General features: G+C 43.1%; 2 protein-coding genes across 3 annotated transcripts; both read right to left on the bottom strand.

Annotated features, from left to right (window-relative positions):
- Window positions 1-1,374: 1,374 nt before the first annotated feature.
- Window positions 1,375-13,833, bottom strand: LOC134132194 (L-rhamnose-binding lectin SML-like). Its single transcript, XM_062563607.1, has 11 exons — window positions 10,943-13,833; window positions 10,773-10,821; window positions 10,421-10,453; window positions 10,250-10,312; window positions 10,103-10,138; window positions 2,903-3,002; window positions 2,384-2,493; window positions 2,246-2,290; window positions 2,000-2,132; window positions 1,645-1,748; window positions 1,375-1,516 (listed from the first exon to the last, which is right to left on the bottom strand). The coding sequence occupies exons 2-11, from the start codon at window positions 10,801-10,803 to the stop codon at window positions 1,509-1,511; spliced, it is 663 nt and encodes a 220-aa protein (XP_062419591.1). The 5' UTR covers window positions 10,804-10,821; window positions 10,943-13,833; the 3' UTR covers window positions 1,375-1,508.
- Window positions 13,834-14,666: 833 nt separating this feature from the next.
- LOC119223741 (L-rhamnose-binding lectin SML-like) lies at window positions 14,667-20,912 on the bottom strand. Of its 2 annotated transcripts, none has more exons than XM_037481148.2 (9): window positions 20,628-20,912; window positions 20,486-20,518; window positions 16,707-16,766; window positions 16,433-16,568; window positions 16,032-16,141; window positions 15,679-15,723; window positions 15,432-15,567; window positions 15,191-15,294; window positions 14,667-14,932 (listed from the first exon to the last, which is right to left on the bottom strand). In XM_037481148.2, the coding sequence occupies exons 1-9, from the start codon at window positions 20,650-20,652 to the stop codon at window positions 14,901-14,903; spliced, it is 681 nt and encodes a 226-aa protein (XP_037337045.2). In that variant the 5' UTR covers window positions 20,653-20,912; the 3' UTR covers window positions 14,667-14,900. The 2 variants fall into 2 exon arrangements, with proteins under 2 accessions (XP_037337045.2, XP_062419579.1); XM_062563595.1 differs by lacking the exons at window positions 20,486-20,518; window positions 20,628-20,912 and adding exons at window positions 16,915-16,947; window positions 17,057-17,308.
- Window positions 20,913-23,335: the final 2,423 nt, after the last annotated feature.

Below are 23,335 nucleotides of genomic sequence, written 5' to 3' on the forward strand. Positions count from 1 at the left end.
TTACATTACGTTCCTTAAATAAAGTAGTATTTAAAAACTTTGACATAAAGTTGTGTTTATTTTCCTCTGTCGTTGTTCCCTGTTGCCGAGGTGAAATGCATTCTGGGATATTTGGCTCTCACAAGAACAGACGAGCCTGCTTCGATGCATGCCCGGTAAAATGGGCGGGGCGAGTCACATCCGGGTATTATGACCGATCTCGGCAAGATGCGGACTTTAGAATTGGAACAGTACTCGGGCTGCGACTGATGACGTTTCACGAGTCCACGAGAACGCATATTGAGAAAGGGCCCGAGTGTAGGGTCTTCTCAATGCCAGTACAGATGGGCTTGGGTGGTGGCTCACTAGGTGGAGGGCTTTCTCATTCTCAGTCTATTTGGCATGTTTTATATTTGCTGTGTTCTGATTTGTGTCTTTTGCTTTGCAGTGTGTGACTTTTCTTTTCTGGTACCTGGTGGTGGCCCCTTTCCCTTTCACTCCCCCACTACTGTAGGCCTCCCTAATACAGTCACCTTGTGCTGGTAAAAGACCTCACTATAGCGATGTCATTGTTTTAGCATGGAGTATATTTTGTAATAAAAGCCTTATCAAATCGAGACGTTGCAGTCCAGCAAAGACCAGAAAGCCAATAGTGAAGGCATGGATTTACAAATCCACACGGTTATCCGCAGTGCACCAGTGAGTGATTGGAAAATGCCAGAAATCAAAGCTGCCACAGCACAAGATGAGCAACTGTCAATGTAAAGACAAGTTATCCAAGCAGGATGGCCTGAGTCAAACTGAAGGTGGCCGCTTGCCGTCTCTGAGTACTGGAACCATCGGGACGAAATCCTGCTCAAAGGTGACAAGATCATTGTGCCACACTCACTCGGAGCTGAAATGCTGTCCCACATACACACTGGACACTTGGGGATGGAAAACTGTAAGCAGCAAGCAAGAGACTTACTGTTGTGTCATGATAGAGAGAAAAAAAGCCTGACTCTCGACTAATAAAATTATTATTGTAAATGTTTGTGCATAATTGTATGTCACAACTGTGACACACTCTGTGATGTCCATCAAAAAGAGCTTTTTTGTGATTGTACTGCTTGTTGGTAAATTGAGTCATTGAATGCTTTGTTGTTGCTGCTTCCTGAAAACACAATATGCCAAACTTTGATTAATTGTACTTATTTTGTATCACAACTGAAGCCAAGTTGTCTGTACTGAAAAGTGATTTTCTTGATTGATCACTTGTCTGTAATACTGGAAGATTTGTGTTACCACACACTTATAATATTCCAACTTTTCTTGTTAAGCAGCAGCAAATGATGAACTCCAACTTATTAACAATCTGTATGGGTGTAACTTCCAAAGCGGTATAATTATATATCTGGAACCAAATCGTGAAGTTGTTTTTTTCATTCATAGGTAATGAACAAATTGACCATCTGACAAATATATTTGATTAAATGCATCTTTATTGGTATAGACACAAGTTAATGTTCTGAAAGCTCCGCTGGAGGGACCTAAGCATCTGCAGAAAAAAAGATAAAATATTGAATTTGGAAGTTATATAAGCAAGTGTATTGGTAGGATGCCATTTTCCCTATTCCAGATTGTGCATCATATATAGCGTAACCAGCCGAATGGGCCTTTACTTACATTGACATACGTAAGCCACCTCCAAGTACTTGTAAGTGCCACCACAGGGGTCACCAAACACTGAGTTGGTGGCACTGATGGTACAGTTGTTTTTCCCATTGCAGCTGTGGATGTGAAGTAAAATAATTGGTGAAAAACGTTTGAATACACCACGGTGCATGTGAGAAATAGGGTCAATGGCCACATAGCGTGTAGCCTGTGCACCAAATGCTTTCAAACCTACACACATGACATGTACATGATGGACTTTTTTGCTTTCTTTCCTCTTCTAAGAATTCCAATTCATCTGTGCCAATATGTGTCTTGAGATCTGAATGTATTTTTTAAATATTTATCAAAGGGTCTCAAGCTGTACCGTTCAGCAACTTTGCTGCTGGGTGCTGAGCAGAGCACATTTTCAACCTGAGAAGCAGGTCGCCGGTAAGTGCAGGTGGTCCTGTCGCGGCGTCCGTAGTCGGCACCGTACACAAATAGTTCCAGTCCTGGATCTGTCAAAAAGAGGAGTTACATTTGGCAAGGTGAAGAAAACAGAGGTCGGATGCATAAAAAATGTTTGCTTCATCCACCAGAAATGCAGGAAAGAGAAAAATATATGTATTACCGCATCTGAGATGTGCCAAAGAGCCCTCACATGTTTCAATGTTGACTGTGAAAGAATAATCAGTGAAACAAATTAGACATCACGCCATATAAAGATTTTTTCACTGTTGGTTTCATGCTTTCATGAGATGTAACCAACTTGCTGGCAAGCAGGAGTAGATGGTTTCCAGGTATTTGGAGATTCCACGGCAGGGATCAGAGGTACTAACGTCATTTAGGTTCAGTTCACACTCCCTCTTGCCATCACACCTGTAGGAAAGACATTGATAAGGGATGAGTGTAAACGTCTCAACTAGCAGACATCACAATAAAACATCACCAGTTGATTTCTTACACAGTTGTGGTTTCCTGAAATGCTGCGTTTAAATGTGCAATCGAAGTCCTGTCTTCTGAGGCAATCACATAAAAAAAAGAGAATGTTGAACAACGATGGTACGCAAGAGGACTTGGACCAAGAAGGCAGTGGCTAAACAACATGAAAGTTACATATACCAAATACATTGTGGTGTGTGGGTCATTATAAGTAACAGAGCGAATAAGGAAAAAACACAGGATGATTTAGAGGACACACAAAGGAGTAGTTTGTCTGTCAGTTGTTAGTTTTTAAGCATGCCTTTGGTTAGTACAGCAGTAACAGTATATTTTTTTACCACTGTACCTCGTCTTGAGCACATCCGTTGTGCCCGCCTGAGAACAAGTTGTATCATCAAGTTGGTTCGGAGGTATTCCCTCGCTGCAGGTCTCGTTGTCCTTACGTCCATATGTGACCGCGCGCGATCCTGAGAATGATGGTGGCATGCAACAAGTAATTGACTAGACACAAATTATACAATTTTGAGCAATTTATTTGGCGTAATGAGACTTAAAAAATCGGAACATATATATATATATATATATTTATTTCATTGTATTGAATATAATCATTTAAAAATACCAATTATAATCTATGTGCTCCAATGCGAACCAGAAAGAGAGAAAGCCATACTCAGGGCTGGCCAGTAGTGGCCACAACAACGATGGAGGACTAAGGGGCTGGAATAGAGCACTCACTACGCTCCGTGCCATACATTCATACACACCAAATCAAGAAAAAGAGGCAAACTAAAACTGTACAAGTGGTGAAGGGAAGTGCAAAATACCACGGCATTCAAAAGGAGTGATGGCGCAGCAGTGAGCAACTCTATCACCAAATCCCCCCACCATGAGAAGCCACGCCCGGACCAGACCCTGAGCAGGAAAAGACACAATGAGCACAAGTACCCAATCACAGGGTTCAATATATTAAAATCAACTAAGCACCAAACAAACACAGTAAATAGTAAATAAGTAAATTAAGTAAAGAAACAACAAAAAAACGAAATTAAATGCCAATTAGACCCAAATAAAAAAAACTGCAAGGCACGCAGCGCCTACCAGGCCTTCAGCAGTGAGAGGAATACCCGCCCCAGGGACCACGATTGGCGCAAGTGGCACAGGGATGTAGCGTCAGTACGGGTGTCTGCTGTGTGTTTATATACGAGTGCTAATGTAATGGAATGCGGAAGTCTACGTACCGGCTTGGGGGGGAATTCCCTCTACGGCGGCTCATTAGGGACAAACAACCCACCGGTTACATTCACCCCGGGGCTCTTGAATTGGCGGCCCGACAATACCACAATCTTATCGGCAATGTGTGAAGGTGGTTGGACAGCACTGTATCTAGGAGGTTATAGCCCCTACCCTGCCTCTGCCCCTACATCTAGCTGGCAGATTATATGGATTTGAATGCAGGCCAGCGGTCCTTCGACTGGACCTCCTAAGTGACGGGGGGTCAGAGTTCACTGGGCAACTCTGGTTCTCTTGAACTGGTGGATCCACCTCTGCTTCCACCGGAGTTCCGATGCAAGGTTCCTTTGCGAGTGGTCTGCCTGGAGCGTCGCTGGCTAGCCAGAGGCCCTCCTCCTCAGGTTCGCTGTTGGTGGTCGCAGGGGATGTTCCTCTTCTCGTTTTAGGAGATTGCCACCTAGCAAGCACAGGTTTAAGCATGGTTCTATGGACGTGGCGTACCTCAGTTTGTCTCTCTTGCGGGGCCACAGCATATACCGCCCCACCGGGCTCAGGGGGCTTGACTACCAGGAATACTTCTGGGGCCCATGCGTCCTGGATTTTTGATCTTCCTCGGTGGGAGTGGTCCCGTAGGTAAACATGCTGTCCAACCGGCAAGATTTCCTCCTGCGCTTGCCTGTCAGCTCTCCCTTTCCGTCGTTCAGCAGCCGCCCGCATGTGCTCCCTAGCACTCTCTGTAACCACCTGCATCCGTCGTTGGTGCTCCCTGATCCACTGGCTGGATTCCCCGGGGATTGGGTCCTTGAATTTACCCAACATGAAGTCCACGGGGAGCAGGGGCTCTCTGCCAAACATAAGGTGGTGAGGGGAATAGCCTGTTGACTGATGCGGAGTAGTATTGTAATTAAACAAGAGTTGGGAAAGGTATTGCGGCCAGTGGCGCTTCTGATCAGCCGAAAGGGTTCGAAGAAGATCATGCAAAGTCCGGTTAAAACGTTCGCACTGCCCGTTCCCCTGCGGGTGGTAGGGCGTAGTCCTGGTCTTTTTAATGCCATACAAATCACAAAGTTGATATATGATGGCATTCTCAAAACTGCGGCCTTGGTCTGAATGCAACCTCGCTGGGACTCCAAATTTGTAAAACCAGTGATTGACTAGAACACCAGCAACGGTGGCGGCACGCTGGTCCCGGGTAGGAACAACCTGGGTAAACTTTGAGAAAATGTCTGTCATCACTAGCACCTGTTCTCTGCCATCCTGAGCTGGTTCTAAAAACGAAAAATCAATTGCCAGGACTTCATTTGGGCTAGAGGCCAATAAATGACCCATTGGAGCGCGTACCCGTGGCACTGTGCTCTTGGCCAGACAGCATCGTTCACACTGCAGGCACCAGTCACGGATTGTTGACCGCATACCAGGCCAGTAACATCTCTGCCGTACCAGTTCAGTTGTGCGCTCAATACCCTGGTGACCGTGATGTGTATGCAACTGCTCCAAGACTTCTGCGCGAAGGCTCTCTGGCAACACCAGCTGTAGGACCTCCTCCCCTCCATCTGATCGTTGATAAGCCCGGTACAATAGTCCGTCTCGGGTGCGCAGCCGGTCCCACTGGCGTAGTAACTCTTTCAACGCAGGACCCTTGTCTTGTCGCTCGGTCAGGCTTGGCATCCGTTGCTGCTGAACATAGGGAAGCACAAAAGAGATAAGAGGATCTGCTTGCTGTATGATTACCAAGTCACCGGGAGTTCGTTCCGGCAAGGCAGAGATGGCGGATTGAACAGCCACCCTTTCTGGCCGTACTGCCTTGTCGATTTCCACTGGGATTAGTGTACCTGGACGAGATGAAACTGGGGGGTGTGTTAGAGGTAGCCTGGAGAGGGCATCTGCGTTCTGGTTGGTGCGGCCAGGGCGATACTTCACCACATAGTCAAAAACGGCCAGCTCTGCCACCCAGCGCTGCTCCGTAGCCCCCAGCTTGGCCGTTCCCAGATGACTGAGGGGATTATTGTCAGTCCACACTACACATTTGTTACTCAGCAGGTATTCACGGAATTTCTCTGACATCGCCCACTTCATGCCAAGAAACTCCAGTTTCATAGAGCTGTAGTTCTTTTCGGCTGGGAGTAGGCTGCGGCTGGCATATGCAATGGGACGGGTCTTGCCATCTTGTTCCTGGGACAGAACAGCTCCTAGGCCTTCATGGCTGGCATCCACTTCTAAAATAAAAGGAAGGTTAAAATTTGCATATGCTAGCACCGGAGAGGACACCAACCTGGCTTTAAGCTCTCCAAAGCTGGAGTCACACTGTGGGGTCCATGCATCATTCAGGGACACACCTCGACCTCTGCGGTTTTTCTTGCCAGCCAGTTGTGCTACAGCCCGGTGCAGGGGGGCCGCGAGCCTGGCAAAGCCTTCTACAAAACGCCTATAATAACTCGCAAACCCCAGAAACGAGCGGAGTTCGGCTACTGTGCTTGGGGTAGGCCATTTCTCCACAGCAGAAATTTTCTTTGGGTCCGTAGATACCCCAGCTGCCGACACGACATGTCCCAAGTACCCCACTTTGTTCTGGAAGAAACTACATTTGCCCAGTTTCACCTTGAGTGACTCTTTTTGGAGGCGACTGAGAACCAGCCTCAAGCGGTCAAGATGCTCCTCCACAGTGGATGAAAACACAATGATGTCATCTAAATATAGCAGCAGGGACTGGCAGTTCTGGTCCCCTAGCAGCCTCTCCATTAGCCGTTGAAAGGTACTAGGGGCATTGCAGAGACCAAATGGCATCCTCTGGAACTCAAACAGTCCAAATGGGGTGCAGAAGGCGGTCTTAGCTTTGTCTGCCTCAGTTACTGCCACTTGATGATAGCCGCTAGCTAAATCTAAGGTGGAAAACCATTTTGCGCCCGAGAGGGCATCTAAGGACTCTTCAATTCTAGGAAGTGGGAAAGCATCTTTCCTAGTTTTGTTGTTCAAGAGTCTATAGTCCACACATAGTCTTAAGCTGCCCTCTTTTTTTCGGACAAGCACGATCGGCGAAGCATAGGGGCTACAACTCTCCCGAATGACTTTGTTGTCCAACAATTGACGAATGTGTGCCCTAACTTCATCATAATCAGATGGGGGTATGCGCCTGTATCTCTGCCTGATTGGGGCATCGTCGTTTAGTGGAATGTCATGGGTAATTAAGGAGGTGCAGCCCAGGTCCAAATCAGATGACGCAAAGACCTTTTCATGTTCAAGCAAGAGGGAGAATACACGTTGCCGGTCGGTATCAGTTAGTGACGCGAGGTCTAGTGATGCAATCTGGCCCCTAACAGAGTCAGATAAAGCGGCCTGGGAATAGACTGTGGCCCCTATACTATGTGGCTGTGTGAATGAGATTCCATCTGGCATGCTAATAACATCTGCTCGGCTTAGTGTTGCTATCGGGTGATGAGGGTATAGTGCAGTCCCTCTTTGCCCTACATTGACAACCGGAATGTAAACTGTACCTTTCTCGACCGTGACCATTGCAGGTGAGACCAACAAGCCTTCAGGTAGGGGTTGGCCAATATCCACCGGTTCGATCAGGACTGTACCTGTAGACTGACTAAAGTGAGCAGAGCATGTGGCAGCAATCAATTTCATTGAGCCCCCAGGAATAATGACAGGACGCCTACCTCGCACTCGAGCCACACTGCTCGTAGGTGGCAAATCTGTGGTCTCAGTGTAGTGGCAATGATACAAGGCCTGCTGCAACGCTACAGATGCCTGCTGTACTTCAGGGAGGTCAAAGAGGTTAGGGCCATGCCCACTGAACAACACTTGATAACATTTTTTTATTATGTTCATTCCCAACACTCCTCTTACCTCACCTGTCCCTGGGGGGTCCTTAACAACCAGAATACCCCGGTTCGGTACAACCTGGCCAAATACAGTCACGTCCATCTCAATAAAGCCTACATAAGGGATGTCAAGGCCATTAGCTGCAGTCAGCTCCAGCCAGTTACAGGATTTAGGGGTGCCTTTAAAGTTCTGCCTAAAGAAACTCTCTGGCAAGGTGGTAACCATTGAGCCAGTGTCTAGGAGCAGCTTAGCAGTTACTCCCCCTAAGCTAACAGTTACCTCCGGACATGCTGCTATAAGGCGGTCAATTGGGCGATGTGGGCCTGGCCTTTGTATCTGTGAGCCGTTACCTTCCCCTTCTGATGTTTGGCTCCTTACACCAGAGGGTTGAAGTTTCCCGCCTCCTGAAGAGCAGAGGTAGCGGCCACATGCTGAGGCCGAGCCTGTGGAATGAACCGCTCATTATCACACTCCCGAGCAAAATGGCCGGGTTTTTGACAGCGAAGGCACAGTAAGGTGTTAGGTCGCCTGACTGGAGGTCGGGGGGCTGTCTGCAATGCCAACAACCCCTGGGTCAGTTGATTTAACTGTTCCTGTTGCTTTTCTAGAAGCTGTCGCAGCTCTGTGAACTCCGAGTTTGCCGTTAGGCTAGGTGGGCGGGCCCTGGAATAATGAACAGCGCTGAAGGATGGGACTGAAAAGCTCCTACCCCGTGGCTCATCTGGTCTACCCTCTCGTTCCCACCTCATGGCCTCAGCTCTAACCTCCAACAGCGTGCACTCAGGCTTCTCCCTCACTAACCTTTTTAGTTCCCTGCGCAGGTTAGGATCTAGGACGTGCTCAACAAACTGGTCGCGTAAGAGGATGTGGGAGTCTGCCATTTTCCTGGGAGCACAACGCTCGACTTTCTCCATAAGACAACATAAGGCATGCGAAAACTCATGCAGTGACTCTCCTTCCTGTTGCTTTCTGGAAAAAAAACATTCTTGCAAGGACACATAGGAACGTACGCAGCCATACAACTCCCGCAGAATAGACATAATTCTTTCTGGATCTTCCCTCTCTGTTCTTGTTCTGTACCTGATCTCATCTTTAGCCTCACCCTCCAAATGGTCAAATACAAAATATGCTTGATCTACAGTAGTCAGTCGTCTAGTCCTCAGTGTGGCCCTCATTTCTTCTATCCAGTCCTCTATGGGTATCCCAGAAGTCCCCCTGAAGAGCGGGCACTTGCGTTCTCTGGGAATATACAGCAGGCGTTCCATAGACTCCCCATTGCTGGAATGGACATTAGATAGGGGGGCTGGACAGTCATTGGAGCAACTCGGGGCAGCTGCTCCAGAGTTCATTTTGGAAGCGGCTAACAGCCGTTCATTTTCAGACTGGAGCTGCTGGACCAAGTCTCTGAGCTCTTGTTCCGTGGCCATGATTGTTGAGGGGTGAGGAAAGCACAGGAGACAGTAGGAGCCGTTGCCGTTGTGGAGGTCCAGCTGGCTTCCTCGATGACCAATGCAGTTTTTTTTTTTTATTTGGGTCTAATTGGACAAAAACAAAAAAAAATACAAAACATACAGAATAATCGCCCAAGTCAGTACAATCACTATTGCATCCCAGCCATCCTGCCGACAACGCCAATTGTGACCGCGCGCGATCCTGAGAATGATGGTGGCATGCAACAAGTAATTGACTAGACACAAATTATACAATTTTGAGCAATTTATTTGGCGTAATGAGACTTAAAAAATCGGAACATATATATATATATATATATTTATTTCATTGTATTGAATATAATCATTTAAAAATACCAATTATAATCTATGTGCTCCAATGCGAACCAGAAAGAGAGAAAGCCATACTCAGGGCTGGCCAGTAGTGGCCACAACAACGATGGAGGACTAAGGGGCTGGAATAGAGCACTCACTACGCTCCGTGCCATACATTCATACACACCAAATCAAGAAAAAGAGGCAAACTAAAACTGTACAAGTGGTGAAGGGAAGTGCAAAATACCACGGCATTCAAAAGGAGTGATGGCGCAGCAGTGAGCAACTCTATCACCAAATCCCCCCACCATGAGAAGCCACGCCCGGACCAGACCCTGAGCAGGAAAAGACACAATGAGCACAAGTACCCAATCACAGGGTTCAATATATTAAAATCAACTAAGCACCAAACAAACACAGTAAATAGTAAATAAGTAAATTAAGTAAAGAAACAACAAAAAAACGAAATTAAATGCCAATTAGACCCAAATAAAAAAAACTGCAAGGCACGCAGCGCCTACCAGGCCTTCAGCAGTGAGAGGAATACCCGCCCCAGGGACCACGATTGGCGCAAGTGGCACAGGGATGTAGCGTCAGTACGGGTGTCTGCTGTGTGTTTATATACGAGTGCTAATGTAATGGAATGCGGAAGTCTACGTACCGGCTTGGGGGGGAATTCCCTCTACGGCGGCTCATTAGGGACAAACAACCCACCGGTTACACATACAGTGCTGAATGCACTTGGATCACTCCGGTATCTGTAGCACACCAAATGAGAAATTCAGAAATAATTAACTTCATTCTTTTTATTTATCTTCATATGGAAAAACAATACTCCGACACAGCATTCTTTTTTTAAAAAATCATACCACAGCTCAGGCGCTGGACGTTGAAGCCATTGTGACAGGTGGTGGCTCTCTCTGTGGAAACCACTAAAATAAAGGATTTGAAGGCGTTAGTTGAAGTGGGTTCAAGCCACATCATGTATGTATTGAAAATACATGCAAGAATCACCATTATGCATCCACTCATATATTTACCTGCTCTTATGATGGAACATGTTGCTGCCAGCACTAGAAAAATAATTTAGCAAGACTGTGTTAAAATACATCAATAGAAGGCTCTTTTCCATCAATCATGGAGTCTGTAGTACCTGCTATGACACATTAATATGGATGTTGAATGCAGGTTAAAATATACCTGCTGTAAAGAAGAAGAACTACACTAATAATTGTGGAAATTGAAAATATTCTACTTGGATAACGGCAATTGTATTGTACATAAAAAAGGAACATAATATAATGTAATGTGATAAATGGGCTTTATTTTAATTCCTTCTTGTAAATGAACCCACATAATTATTGTAAAGTTTCCATTAAAATGCATACTCACACAGTGTGGTGCCGAGTTTGAAGCTGAACATGATTGCAGGAGATTCAGGCTGAGGTGGAGATGAGAATATACACACCGGTACTTATACTGCCAGCTCAAGAATGTCTTCACCTCAAATAGCTCAAACTTCCGCAAATGTGTAAGACTCATGAAAGAGGGCGCTGACTTACTTTAATGGGCTTCAGATGATGAGAAAAAAAGTTATCAATGTGACAACAAAACACTCCTCAAGGAGAAAAATGCAAAAAGCTCACAATAGAAATAAAAAATAATTTTTGTATTTACAAAACACATTACTCGCTTTGTGGTATGTTGAAAGATGATATCTTCACCCTCTTCTGAGATGTATTTCCTGTCTGACAAGAAGTGGAACTGTTCTGGTAAATTGCTTGTCTCTCAAGTATTTCACATGTACTTCCTCTTAGGACAGCTCTTTGTGATTTATTTATATTTAGTTATAATATTTTTTCATATTTAGCTCTTGTGACTGCCAAATGTAACACAAATTAGTTTCACTATGACTTCCTGGAGCACTCTTTATCCCCTATTGTCATTTTCATTTTCTCTTTGCACTTTAGAGGAGCAGCTGTGTGGAAAAAAAGTTATATTCCTACTGTTTTTGCCAAATAATTAATCCCATAGAAATTGTAACAGCAATACAAGATAACTAAATTGGAAACTTTTTTTTACTATTTGTTGTATTATTAAATATTGTTAATATCGTTTTACTATACTAAGCTAAATGTGGAGATGTGTGGGTTATGTTCAAAGGCCCTGTAGCTGTGACTACAGTGTGTAAATGGTGTGAATGCTTCTTGCTCATGGGCAAGTGGCACTGGGAATGGTAGCTCCGGTCATCGGTGTGTGAATGGGTATGAATGAGTAAATGATGACATGAAGTGTTAAAGCGCTTTGAATGGTTGGAAGAAAGGTACAGTCCATTAACTCAAACCATCGCTACAGATATAAAGGGGTGATCAGATAAATAGTACCATATGTGAGGCACCTTTATGTGGTATCACAATTGGGATTTTATATAGACAATATGTTATAATAGTTGAGAGCACTCCTAAGAATCACAGCTTTTATTGTGTTGTACAGCATTGAGAGAACACGATTGCACGGGGGAATGTCCGGCAAAAGGACGTCAGTGTAACAAATGCAAGAAGCCCATGTGTGATGGGTAGAGCTCACCCTCCCTCCTCTACCTGTTTGGCCACACCACCCTAATTAGTGATTCCCACCAGGTGAGGCCAGATCCCTTCCTGGTTCTCCTTAAATGTAGGTTTTACCCCAGGCTTTCCCCATCTCCACACTTGTCTCAGGAACGACTACATCTAGTCAAGGTGCAGGAGTGAGAGCTATAGAGGACTTGTTACAGAGCTCTCACCATGTGTGGATGTATAATGTGCAATTCCCAGGTATGTCTGTTTTTGGAGTGGTGGTTGTTTTTCTTATGTTGTATGTTTAAATATGCTTCTTTAGCGGTGCTTCAATGTTCAGTGGAGTTCTTTTACATATTGTGTATGACATGTGTTGTCTCTTGTTACAGGAATGGGGAAGTGATGTTGGCTTCGGGTGCTGAAGCTGAGCTCTAGCCACTGCTGTTTTTACCCCTTTGCAAATATATGATGTACTTATGCTTACCTTGTTTTATTTAGTATTTTGATTATGACTTTGTTGTTAATTTGTGTCTAGTTGTTTCTGGGTTTTGTTCTTTCGTAAACCAACTGGAGTGAGTCCTAGTCTGGGGTCTTCTCAATGCCAGTACAGATGGGCTTGGGTGGTGGCTCACTAGGTGGAGGGCTTTCTCATTCTCAGTCTATTTGGCATGTTTTATATTTGCTGTGTTCTGATTTGTGTCTTTTGCTTTGCAGTGTGTGACTTTTCTTTTCTGGTGGTGGCCCCTTTCCCTTTCACTCCCCCACTACTGTAGGCCTCCTTAATACAGTCACCTTGTGCTGGTAAAAGACCTCACTGTAGCGATGTCATTGTTTTAGCATGGAGTATATTTTGTAATAAAAGCCTTATCAAATCGAGACGTTGCAGTCCAGCAAAGACCAGAAAGCCAATAGTGAAGGCATGGATTTACAAATCCACACGGTTATCCGCAGTGCACCAGTGAGTGATTGGAAAATGGCAGAAATCAAAGCCGCCACAGCACAAGATGAGCAACTGTCAATGTAAAGACAAGTTATCCAAGCAGGATGGCCTGAGTCAAACTGAAGGTGGCCGCTTGCCGTCTCTGAGTACTGGAACCATCGGGACGAAATCCTGCTCAAAGGTGACAAGATCATTGTGCCACACTCACTCGGAGCTGAAATGCTGTCCCACATACACACTGGACACTTGGGGATAGAAAACTGTAAGCAGCAAGCAAGAGACTTACTGTTGTGTCATGATAGAGAGAAAAAAAGCCTGACTCTCGACTAATAAAATTATTATTGTAAATGTTTGTGTATAATTGTATGTTACAACTGTGACACACTCTGTGATGTCCATCAAAAAGAGCTTTTTTGTGATTGTACTGCTTGTTGGTAAATTGAGTCATTGAATGCTTTGTTGTTGCTGCTTCCTGAAAACACAATCAATATGCCAAACTGTGATGGAAGATTTGTGTTACCACACACTTTTATAATATTCCAACTTTTCTTTTTAAGCAGCAGCAAATGATGTTTGACTTAAATGTACTCCTGTTTTCATTAATTTAATTACATTTGCCACACACATGCTGACCCATCTCAAGCTTCACAGGGCTGTGAGCTGCTATCGCTCACTGCTGAGAAAAGCGTGAACTCCAACTTCAACAATCTGTATGGGTGTAACCAGAGGTGTGGACTCGAGTCATGTGACTTGGACTCGAGTCAGACTCGAGTCATGAATTTGATGACTTGAGACTCGACTCGACAAAACGTACAAAGACTTGCAACTCGACTTGGACTTGAACACCGATGACTCGTGACTTGACTTGGACTCGAGCCTTTTGACTCGAGAAGACTTGCTACTTCCCATGAAAACTGGGGGAAAACATTTTCACACGGCCGCGCCGCTCTGTTTATCTGCATCTGTCAAAAAAATGTGCGGCACCTGTAAGCAGAGAGCGCGCTGCCTGAACAACATCCAATCACTGCAGTCCATTTGACCGTATCAACGAGACAGCTCGTTCATGGTTACAAAAATCGGGATTTTTGAACCCGGATTCAGACTCCGATGGAAATCCCCGCCAACATTATGTCAACGTCCGTTTTAAAGTAGTGTAATGAGCTGAGTTAAAGTTATTAGTTAATCAGTTATGCAGATGTTGCATGTGTTCACGTTATGCTCCGTTACCAGCTGTAGTTACGCGAGACAACCCGAGTTTTGGGGGGCCGTGAATGCGGAAGTGTTCGTTCGGCGTGGTGACGGCCAACAGTGACCGAAGTTGAGTTGTTTTATTTAAATAAAGCCAGTCATCGCCTCCTTATTTACGCTGCAGTATTGGGGTGAGCGTTACAGTACTATAACACAGTCACAGTCGATCCACCATTACCCTTCCCTTCGTAGTCTAGGTCTGTGAGGCAGCGCACCATCACCCAGGGTTCCCCGTCCCCACTATAATAAAATGACTCGAAATGACTCGAAACTAAAATGCCACGACTTGTGACTCGACTTGAGACTTGTTGGCTGTGACTTGTGACTCGACTTGAGACTTGCTTCGTCTTAGACTCGACTTGACTCGGGACTCGAGGGCAATAACTTGAGACTTGCTTGTGACTTGCCTAACAGTGACTTGATCCCACCTCTGGGTGTAAATTCCAAAGCGGTAAATTATATATCTGGAACCAAATTCTGAAGTTTGTTTTACCGTTTTTTTCATTCATAGGTAATCAACAAATTGACCATCTGACCAATATATTTGATTAAATGCATCTTTATTGGTATAGACAAAAGTTAATGTTCTGAAAGCTCTGCTGGAGGGACCTAAGAATCTGCAGGAAAAAAGATAAAATATTGAATTTGGAAGTTATATAAGTGTATTGGTAGGAATCCGTTTTCCCTATTCCAGATTGTGCATCATATATAGCGTAACCAGCCAAATATAATTTGATTTATTTCATGTTTATAGTGATTGTCTTGGTTACAGCATGTTTAAAGGGACTCCTCTGGATTGGTAGTTGGATCTGTAAAAAAAAAACCCAGAAGATTCACTTAAGATTCATATTTAGGTGAATGGTTGCCCACAATGCTTTGTTGTTGCAGGATAGCAAACTACTCTATTTTACATTTTAATTAGCTCAACTCTTTGTTTCATTGAGAGCCAATTAAATCACACAGAAGAACAGAATACTTGGATGAATACAGCCTGATTTTTGGGGCTTGTTTCAAACCCGTCATGATTTCCTTTGCACATGTAGACCACTGGTCTTGGAGATACTTACATTCACATACGTAAGCCACTTCTAGGTACTTGTAAGTTCCGTAACAGGGGTCTCCAAACACTGAGTTGCTCACTGTGATAATACAGCTGTTTTTCCCATTGCAGCTGTGGAGGCAGAGTGACATGAGAGAATACAGACAAACTTGAGATACGGGATAAGGGAATGACAAACTCGTGTATGAAGTTAAATACGCCATGATTTTGATTTCAGCAGCCTTCAACCTAAAGAGTGAGCAATGCACCTTTCAGAGACCACGCTGGTGCTGGGGCGCGAGCAGTCCGTATTTAGGGTCTCAGCGGCAGGCCGTCGGTAGGCGCATGCGCTCTGGTCATGGCGTCCATAAGTGGCACCATAGACGGATATAATCAGACCTTGATCTGACAAGAGAAGGAGGAAGTGTTGCAAGCAAGGAGAAATTAAAATACAGCTCTTGAAGATCAAAGGTAATGTTTTTTTCCTTCAGTCACACAATGAAGAGACGATCTTACCACATTGCAGGTGGGCCAAAGAGTGCTCACACGTCATGTGGTGAACTGTCAAAATAACAAATCAAATCAAACATGCATTATTAACATTCAGTTGACATATTTTGTGCCAGAAGGCTTCTTCTTGAAATCCTTTCAATCACAGCCCACAGCTGACCGGGTGAACTCCATGGGAGCATAATGGCTCCTGTTTGAATCTCCCAAAGCAGGTCCATAAAAGAGGAAATAAGTATACAACAAATCTGAAAGAGAAATGGAGATCCATTTCTCTTTCAGAAATGTATACATAGTCTGACAGTACTAAGGTTTATACATTTAGCAGCCTTGCTTTGAGTTCATGCACTCATGTAACTGACTTGCGGGAAGGCAGGTGAAACTGGTCTGTAGATATTTAAAGGTGCCCACGCAGGGATCTGGTGTTCCGAAAGCATTCACGCTTACTTCACACACCCTTCTCCCATCACACCTGCAACAGGAAAAAAACAGCATTGTAAAAGTCAAGAATTACAAGAAACCAACTTGTTGAGTCATGCAGGTAAATAATCCCTTCCTCATACACTGATGATGTAATCACTGTGGAGGAAGCGGAAGAATACACACAATACTATTGCACATGCCAACTAGAACCTGTCTGAGGTAAATAAGAGAATAGCTGCTTGTTCTATTGTTTTTGTTGTCTGGTGCAACATTTTTACTAAATCCGTGCAATAAAAAAATCATTCTTTTTCTATTGTATAAATGTACATGTGATATGTACCTTCTCTTGAGGACCTCTGCTGTGCCGTCTTGAGAGCATTTTGTATTGGCGAGCTGACTCTGAGGTCTTCCCTCACTGCAGGTGTCAGTGTCTGCACGTCCATAGAATGCCTCCTGCACCCTGATCACGCCAGTGTCTGTTTAACAACAAATTGGGAGAAATTAGGACATTTGATAAATCTTGTTAAATCACTGGTTTGGTCTGCTTAGAGGGATAATTTAATGATTAATTGTGCTCAGAATTAAGTGCTGTGGACAGAGAGTGTCAGGAATACCACAGCTCAGGCGTTGGACAGCGTCGTCGATACAAGTGACAACCGTCTCTGTAGCAACAACTAAAAACAGATATGAAAGAAATAGTTCAACTCAAACACATAGACAAATAAAAATATTTTCAACCATTGTGTGTATCCTCTCACACACACACACACACACACACACACACACACACACACACACACAGACACACAAATAGATATTAACCTGGAATTAGTAGCATAAAGCTTGCTGCCAGTGCTGAAACAGAAAACAGTGATTAAACGGACATTCTGGCTTGTTAGGAAACAGAATTACCATTTAAATTTTAGAAATAGACCCATATCAACAGAAATATCAGTATACTCACCGAGTGTGGGGCTAAAATGGAGCATGGTTCCGTAGAAGTCGTGGTAACTGGCCAGTGGTACTGACACACAGTATTTATTCAGTTTGACACTCGGACAGTCAACGCCTATTGCTCAAAAACAAACCAGTGGCTCTTATTCAACATGATGAGAATAACATACTATTTCCATCAGGGACCACAGGCATCCTGTCTCAGAGCCCCTGAGTGATCCTGGCAAAGCAAACAGACACACAAGCAGCCAACTCAGGAAGTTTAGAGAAGCAGCTGTGTGGAAAAAAAGCTATATTCCTACTGTTTTTGCAAAATAATTAATCACATAGAAATTGTAACAGCAATACAAGATAACTAAATTGAAAACTTTTTTTTACTATTTGTTTTACTATTAAATATTGTTAATATCGTTATGCTATACTAAGCTAAATGTGGAGATGTGTGGGTTATGTTCAAAGGCCCTGTAGCTGTGACTACAGTGTGTAAATGGTGTGAATGCTTCTTGCTCATGGGCAAGTGGCACTGGGAATGGTAGCTCCGGTCATCGGTGTGTGAATGGGTATGAATGAGTAAATAATGACATGAAGTGTTAAAGCACTTTGAATGGTTGGAAGAAAGGTACAGTCCATTAACCCAAACCATCGCTACAGATATAAAGGGGTGATCAGATAAATAGTACCATATGTGAGGCACCTTTATGTGGTATCACAATTGGGATTTTATATAGACAATATGTTATAATAGTTGAGAGCACTCCTAAGAATCACAGCTTTTATTGTGTTGTACAGCATTGAGAGAACACGATTGCACGGGGAATGTCCGGCAAAAGGACGTCAGTGTAACAAATGCAAGATGCCCATGTGTGATGGGTAGAGCTCCCCCTCCCTCCTCTACCTGTTTGGCCACACCACCCTAATTAGTGATTCCCACCAGGTGAGGCCAGATCCCTTCCTGGTTCTCCTTAAATGTAGGTTTTACCCCAGGCTTTCCCCATCTCCACACTTGTCTCGGGAACGACTACATCTAGTCAAGGTGCAGGAGTGAGAGCTATAGAGGACTTGTTACAGAGCTCTCACCATGTGTGGATGTATAATGTGCAATTCCCAGGTATGTCTGTTTTTGGAGTGGTGGTTGTTTTTCTTATGTTGTATGTTTAAATATGCTTCTTTAGCGGTGCTTCAATGTTCAGGGAAGTTCTTTTACATATTGTGTATGACATGTGTCGTCTCTTGTTACAGGAATGGGGAAGTGATGTTGGCTTCGGGTGCTGAAGCTGAGCTCTAGCCACTGCTGTTTTTACCCCTTTGCAAATATATGATGTACTTATGCTTACCTTGTTTTATTTAGTATTTTGATTATGACTTTGTTGTTAATTTGTGTCTAGTTGTTTCTGGGTTTTGTTCTTTCGTAAACCAACTGGAGTGAGTCCTAGTCTGGGGTCTTCTCAATGCCAGTACAGATGGGCTTGGGTGGTGGCTCACTAGGTGGAGGGCTTTCTCATTCTCAGTCTATTTGGCATGTTTTATATTTGCTGTGTTCTGATTTGTGTCTTTTGCTTTGCAGTGTGTGACTTTTCTTTTCTGGATACCTGGTGGTGGCCCCTTTCCCTTTCACTCCCCCACTACTGTAGGCCTCCCTAATACAGTCACCTTGTGTTGGTAAAAGACTTCACTGTAGCGATGTCATTGTTTTAGCATGGAGTATATTTTGTAATAAAAGCCTTATCAAATCGAGACCTTGCATTCCATCAACGACCAGAAAGCCAATAGTGAAGGCATGGATTTACAAATCCACACGGTTATCCGCAGTGCACCAGTGAGTGATTGGAAAATGGCAGAAATCAAAGCCGCCACAGCACAAGATGAGCAACTGTCAATGTAAAGACAAGTTATCCAAGCAGGATGGCCTGAGTCAAACTGAAGGTGGCCGCTTGCCGTCTCTGAGTACTGGAACCATCGGGACGAAATCCTGCTCAAAGGTGACAAGATCATTGTGCCACACTCACTCGGAGCTGAAATGCTGTCCCACATACACACTGGACACTTGGGGATGGAAAACTGTAAGCAGCAAGCAAGAGACTTACTGTTGTGTCATGATAGAGAGAAAAAAAGCCTGACTCTCGACTAATAAAATTATTATTGTAAATGTTTGTGTATAATTGTATGTCACAACTGTGACACACTCTGTGATGTCCATCAAAAAGAGCTTTTTTGTGATTGTACTGCTTGTTGGTAAATTGAGTCATTGAATGCTTTGTTGTTGCTGCTTCCTGAAAACACAATCAATATGCCAAACTGTGATGGAAGAGTTGTGTTACCACACACTTTTATAATATTCCAACTTTTCTTTTTAAGCAGCAGCAAATGATGTTTGACTTAAATGTACTCCTGTTTTCATTAATTTAATTACATTTGCCACACACATGCTGACCCATCTCAAGCTTCACAGGGCTGTGAGCTGCTATCGCTCACTGCTGAGAAAAGCGTGAACTCCAACTTCAACAATCTGTATGGGTGTAACTTCCAAAGCGGTAAATTATATATCTGGAACCAAATTCTGAAGTTTGTTTTACCGTTTTTTTCATTCATAGGTAATGAACAAATTGACCATCTGACCAATATATTTGATTAAATGCATCTTTTTTGGTATAGACACAAGTTAATGTTCTGAAAGCTCCGCTGGAGGGACCTAAGAATCTGCAGGAAAAAAGATAAAATATTGAATTTGGAAGTTATATAAGTGTATTGGTAGGAATCCATTTTCCCTATTCCAGATTGTGCATCATATATAGCGTAACCAGCCAAATATAACATATTTGATTTATTTCATGTTTATAGTGATTGTCTTGGTTACAGCATGTTTAAACGGACTCCTCTGGATTGGTAGTTGGATCTGTAAAAAAAAAACCCAGAAGATTCACTTAAGATTCATATTTAGGTGAATGGTTGCCCACAATGCTTTGTTGTTGCAGGATAGCAAACTACTCTATTTTACATTTTAATTAGCTCAACTCTTTGTTTCATTGAGAGCCAATTAAATCACACAGAAGAACAGAATACTTGGATGAATACAGCCTGATTTTTGGGGCTTGTTACAAACCCGTCATGATTTCCTTTGCACATGTAGACCACTGGTCTTGGAGATACTTACATTCACATACGTAAGCCACTTCTAGGTACTTGTAAGTTCCGTAACAGGGGTCTCCAAACACTGAGTTGCTCACTGTGATAATACAGCTGTTTTTCCCATAATGGAAACAGTGCACCAAGAAACACACATCTTACTTTAGATGCCCTACTTATCTCAGGCACCCTCATCCTCTAAGATCCACCCAACATGAACTCACTTCTTCATCTGCGACATTTCTCGTACGCACACACACACACACACACACACACACACACACACACACACACACACACACAAATAGATATTAACCTGGAATTAGTAGCATAAAGCTCGCTGCCAGTGCTGAAACAGAAAACAGTGATTAAACGGACATTCTGGCTTGTTAGGAAACAGAATTACCATTTAAATTTCAGAAATAGACCCATATCAACAGAAATATCAGTATACTCACCGAGTGTGGGGCTAAAATGGAGCATGGTTCCGTAGAAGTCGTGGTAACTGGCCAGTGGTACTGACACACAGTATTTATTCAGTTTGACACTCGGACAGTCAACGCCTATTGCTCAAAAACAAACCAGTGGCTCTTATTCAACATGATGAGAATAACATACTATTTCCATCAGGGACCACAGGCATCCTGTCTCAGAGCCCCTGAGTGATCCTGGCAAAGCAAACAGACACACAAGCAGCCAACTCAGGAAGTTTAGAGAAGCAGCTGTGTGGAAAAAAAGCTATATTCCTACTGTTTTTGCCAAATAATTAATCACATAGAAATTGTAACAGCAATACAAGATAACTAAATTGAAAACTTTTTTGTACTATTTGTTTTACTATTAAATATTGTTAATATCGTTATGCTATACTAAGCTAAATGTGGAGATGTGTGGGTTATGTTCAAAGGCCCTGTAGCTGTGACTACAGTGTGTAAATGGTGTGAATGCTTCTTGCTCATGGGCAAGTGGCACTGGGAATGGTAGCTCCGGTCATCGGTGTGTGAATGGGTATGAATGAGTAAATAATGACATGAAGTGTTAAAGCGCTTTGAATGGTTGGAAGAAAGGTACAGTCCATTAACCCAAACCATCGCTACAGATATAAAGGGGTGATCAGATAAATAGTACCATATGTGAGGCACCTTTATGCGGTTGCTTAGCAGGAGCGTATCGATACTCTGAATGTATGGGTCGGTGCATTGGTGTCCTCACTCCCCAGCGGTGACATATTTAGAGTTTGTGAATATCCTGACATGTTGTGAATATGTTGTAAATGTTGAGAAAAGAGAGATGTTAAAACGTAGAATAGATAATATTAAGGTTACAGAAGAACAGTTTCCCTATGTGTATTATTCATGTTGTGACTGTAGTCATTTAAATATTCCTAAAGTGTTTGAATCACATAATTGCCTTAGAGAGACGATGCATTTCTGAAGTTTAACAGGAAACAAATAACTATAAATATAGATAACTATATAGCTTTAAGAGTGACTTATCCTTGTGATATTGCATTTATTATTGCACTTTAAGAGAGGGACATTTATTTTTGTTAAGACAGTATTTTAAAGATGAACACTGTTAGGTGTAGAAAACTTTATTGACATGTTTAACTTGACATTAACAAACTGAAATATGTTTACCTTAGGGAATGTTACTGTTTGATATTATGACTTGATGTATTGTAATAAAGATATTGAAATTGGGATCTAAAGATGGTGGTCCGCTCGTTGTCTCGCTGACAACGTGCTTCTGTTTTCCAGACGGACATCGAGGTGAGAGTAGTGAACCCCATAAAGAATCTTTTTGTTACTGCCGTTACTTCCCATTTGAAACCGGTAACACATACCCATTCCGAATAAGATGTTAGGATGCACAGCCTTGTGTTGAATTGAAAGCAGTGCTTGAATCTAGAAAACTGCAACCTTATATTTCTTCCGTATGCGCTTATCATTGACATTTACTGCAAGTCATTCACATTGACTTGCAGTAAATGCTTCAGAGGTACTGAAATATTCAAAGCAGGGTGGCAAGCATCATTAAAATACATGTTCTTAAAAATGCATGAAAGTCGAGTGCTTCTTTGAGCTAAAAATTGTTATTCATTAACCACCTGAATTTAGATCAGCCAATCTTAATCATCTTGCACGAGTAGATCAATCGAGTGCAGAGGAAGCGTCACTTGCATGACTTGTTTTGGAAAACGGGGGTACAACTGGGAGAAGGGAACACATTAACAGGAGTACTAAAGTCACAATATGTTTGTTCAGATAACTGGAGACTAGTAAAAATATCAAGAAAATGTGAGCACATGAGGTTTCAAGTCAACAATGTTCTGTTGGCACCTACGAGTCTGAACAAAACACATGCAGAATGCAATGGTTTGTCCAACAAAAATACATTTTAGTAGAGCCAAGAGACGGACACAGTTGGCTGAGTTTTATTCCAAAAGAATATTTGGGGATGATGAGGGAAAAGAAGCCTGACTCTCGACTGATAAAATTATTATTGTACATTTTTGTGCATATTTGTGTGTCACAACTCTGATGCCGCTGTGATGTCCATCAAAAAGAGCTTTTAAAACAGGAAACTACACAATAATGAGAAACTTTTGGGTCTCTCTTAGTAGACTCACAAAATAGAACCAAAATGTAATGCATGGGTTATAATTAGGGTTGGGTATCGTTTGAATTTGAGCGATTCCGATTCCTGGTTTCGATTCCGATTCTTTTAAGAGGCAGGGTCAAAAAAGTTTAAGATATTTTAAATGAGCTAGCTAACCAAGGGTCTTTCTGAAGGAAATAGTCTGACCTTCTCCATCAATGTTAATTCTATGAACTTTTTATTAACTTTACTATGAATTTCTAACAGGGCTGTTTTCAACTACAATATAAATGTCAAACTATGAACTTGAATATTGTATAAACATAAATTATTAATATTTTTTAACGGGTACACTTTCCTCCAGAGAGCTTTATTTTTGAAACCTCACAAAAACACATTTACACGTGAGTGTGTGATACTGCAGGTACTCAAACGTTACCTTGCTCCCACTGATGGACGAACCCTTGGAATCAGAGGAAGAGGCAGCGCGTCAAACACGGGGCACACGGGGGGGGCACTCTCCCAACCTCAAATCAGGGACACTTTCGCTGACGGGGGGCTGCTG

This window comes from Pungitius pungitius, chromosome 1, assembly GCF_949316345.1.
Source record: "Pungitius pungitius chromosome 1, fPunPun2.1, whole genome shotgun sequence".
NCBI classification, from domain to species: Eukaryota; Metazoa; Chordata; class Actinopteri; order Perciformes; family Gasterosteidae; genus Pungitius; species Pungitius pungitius.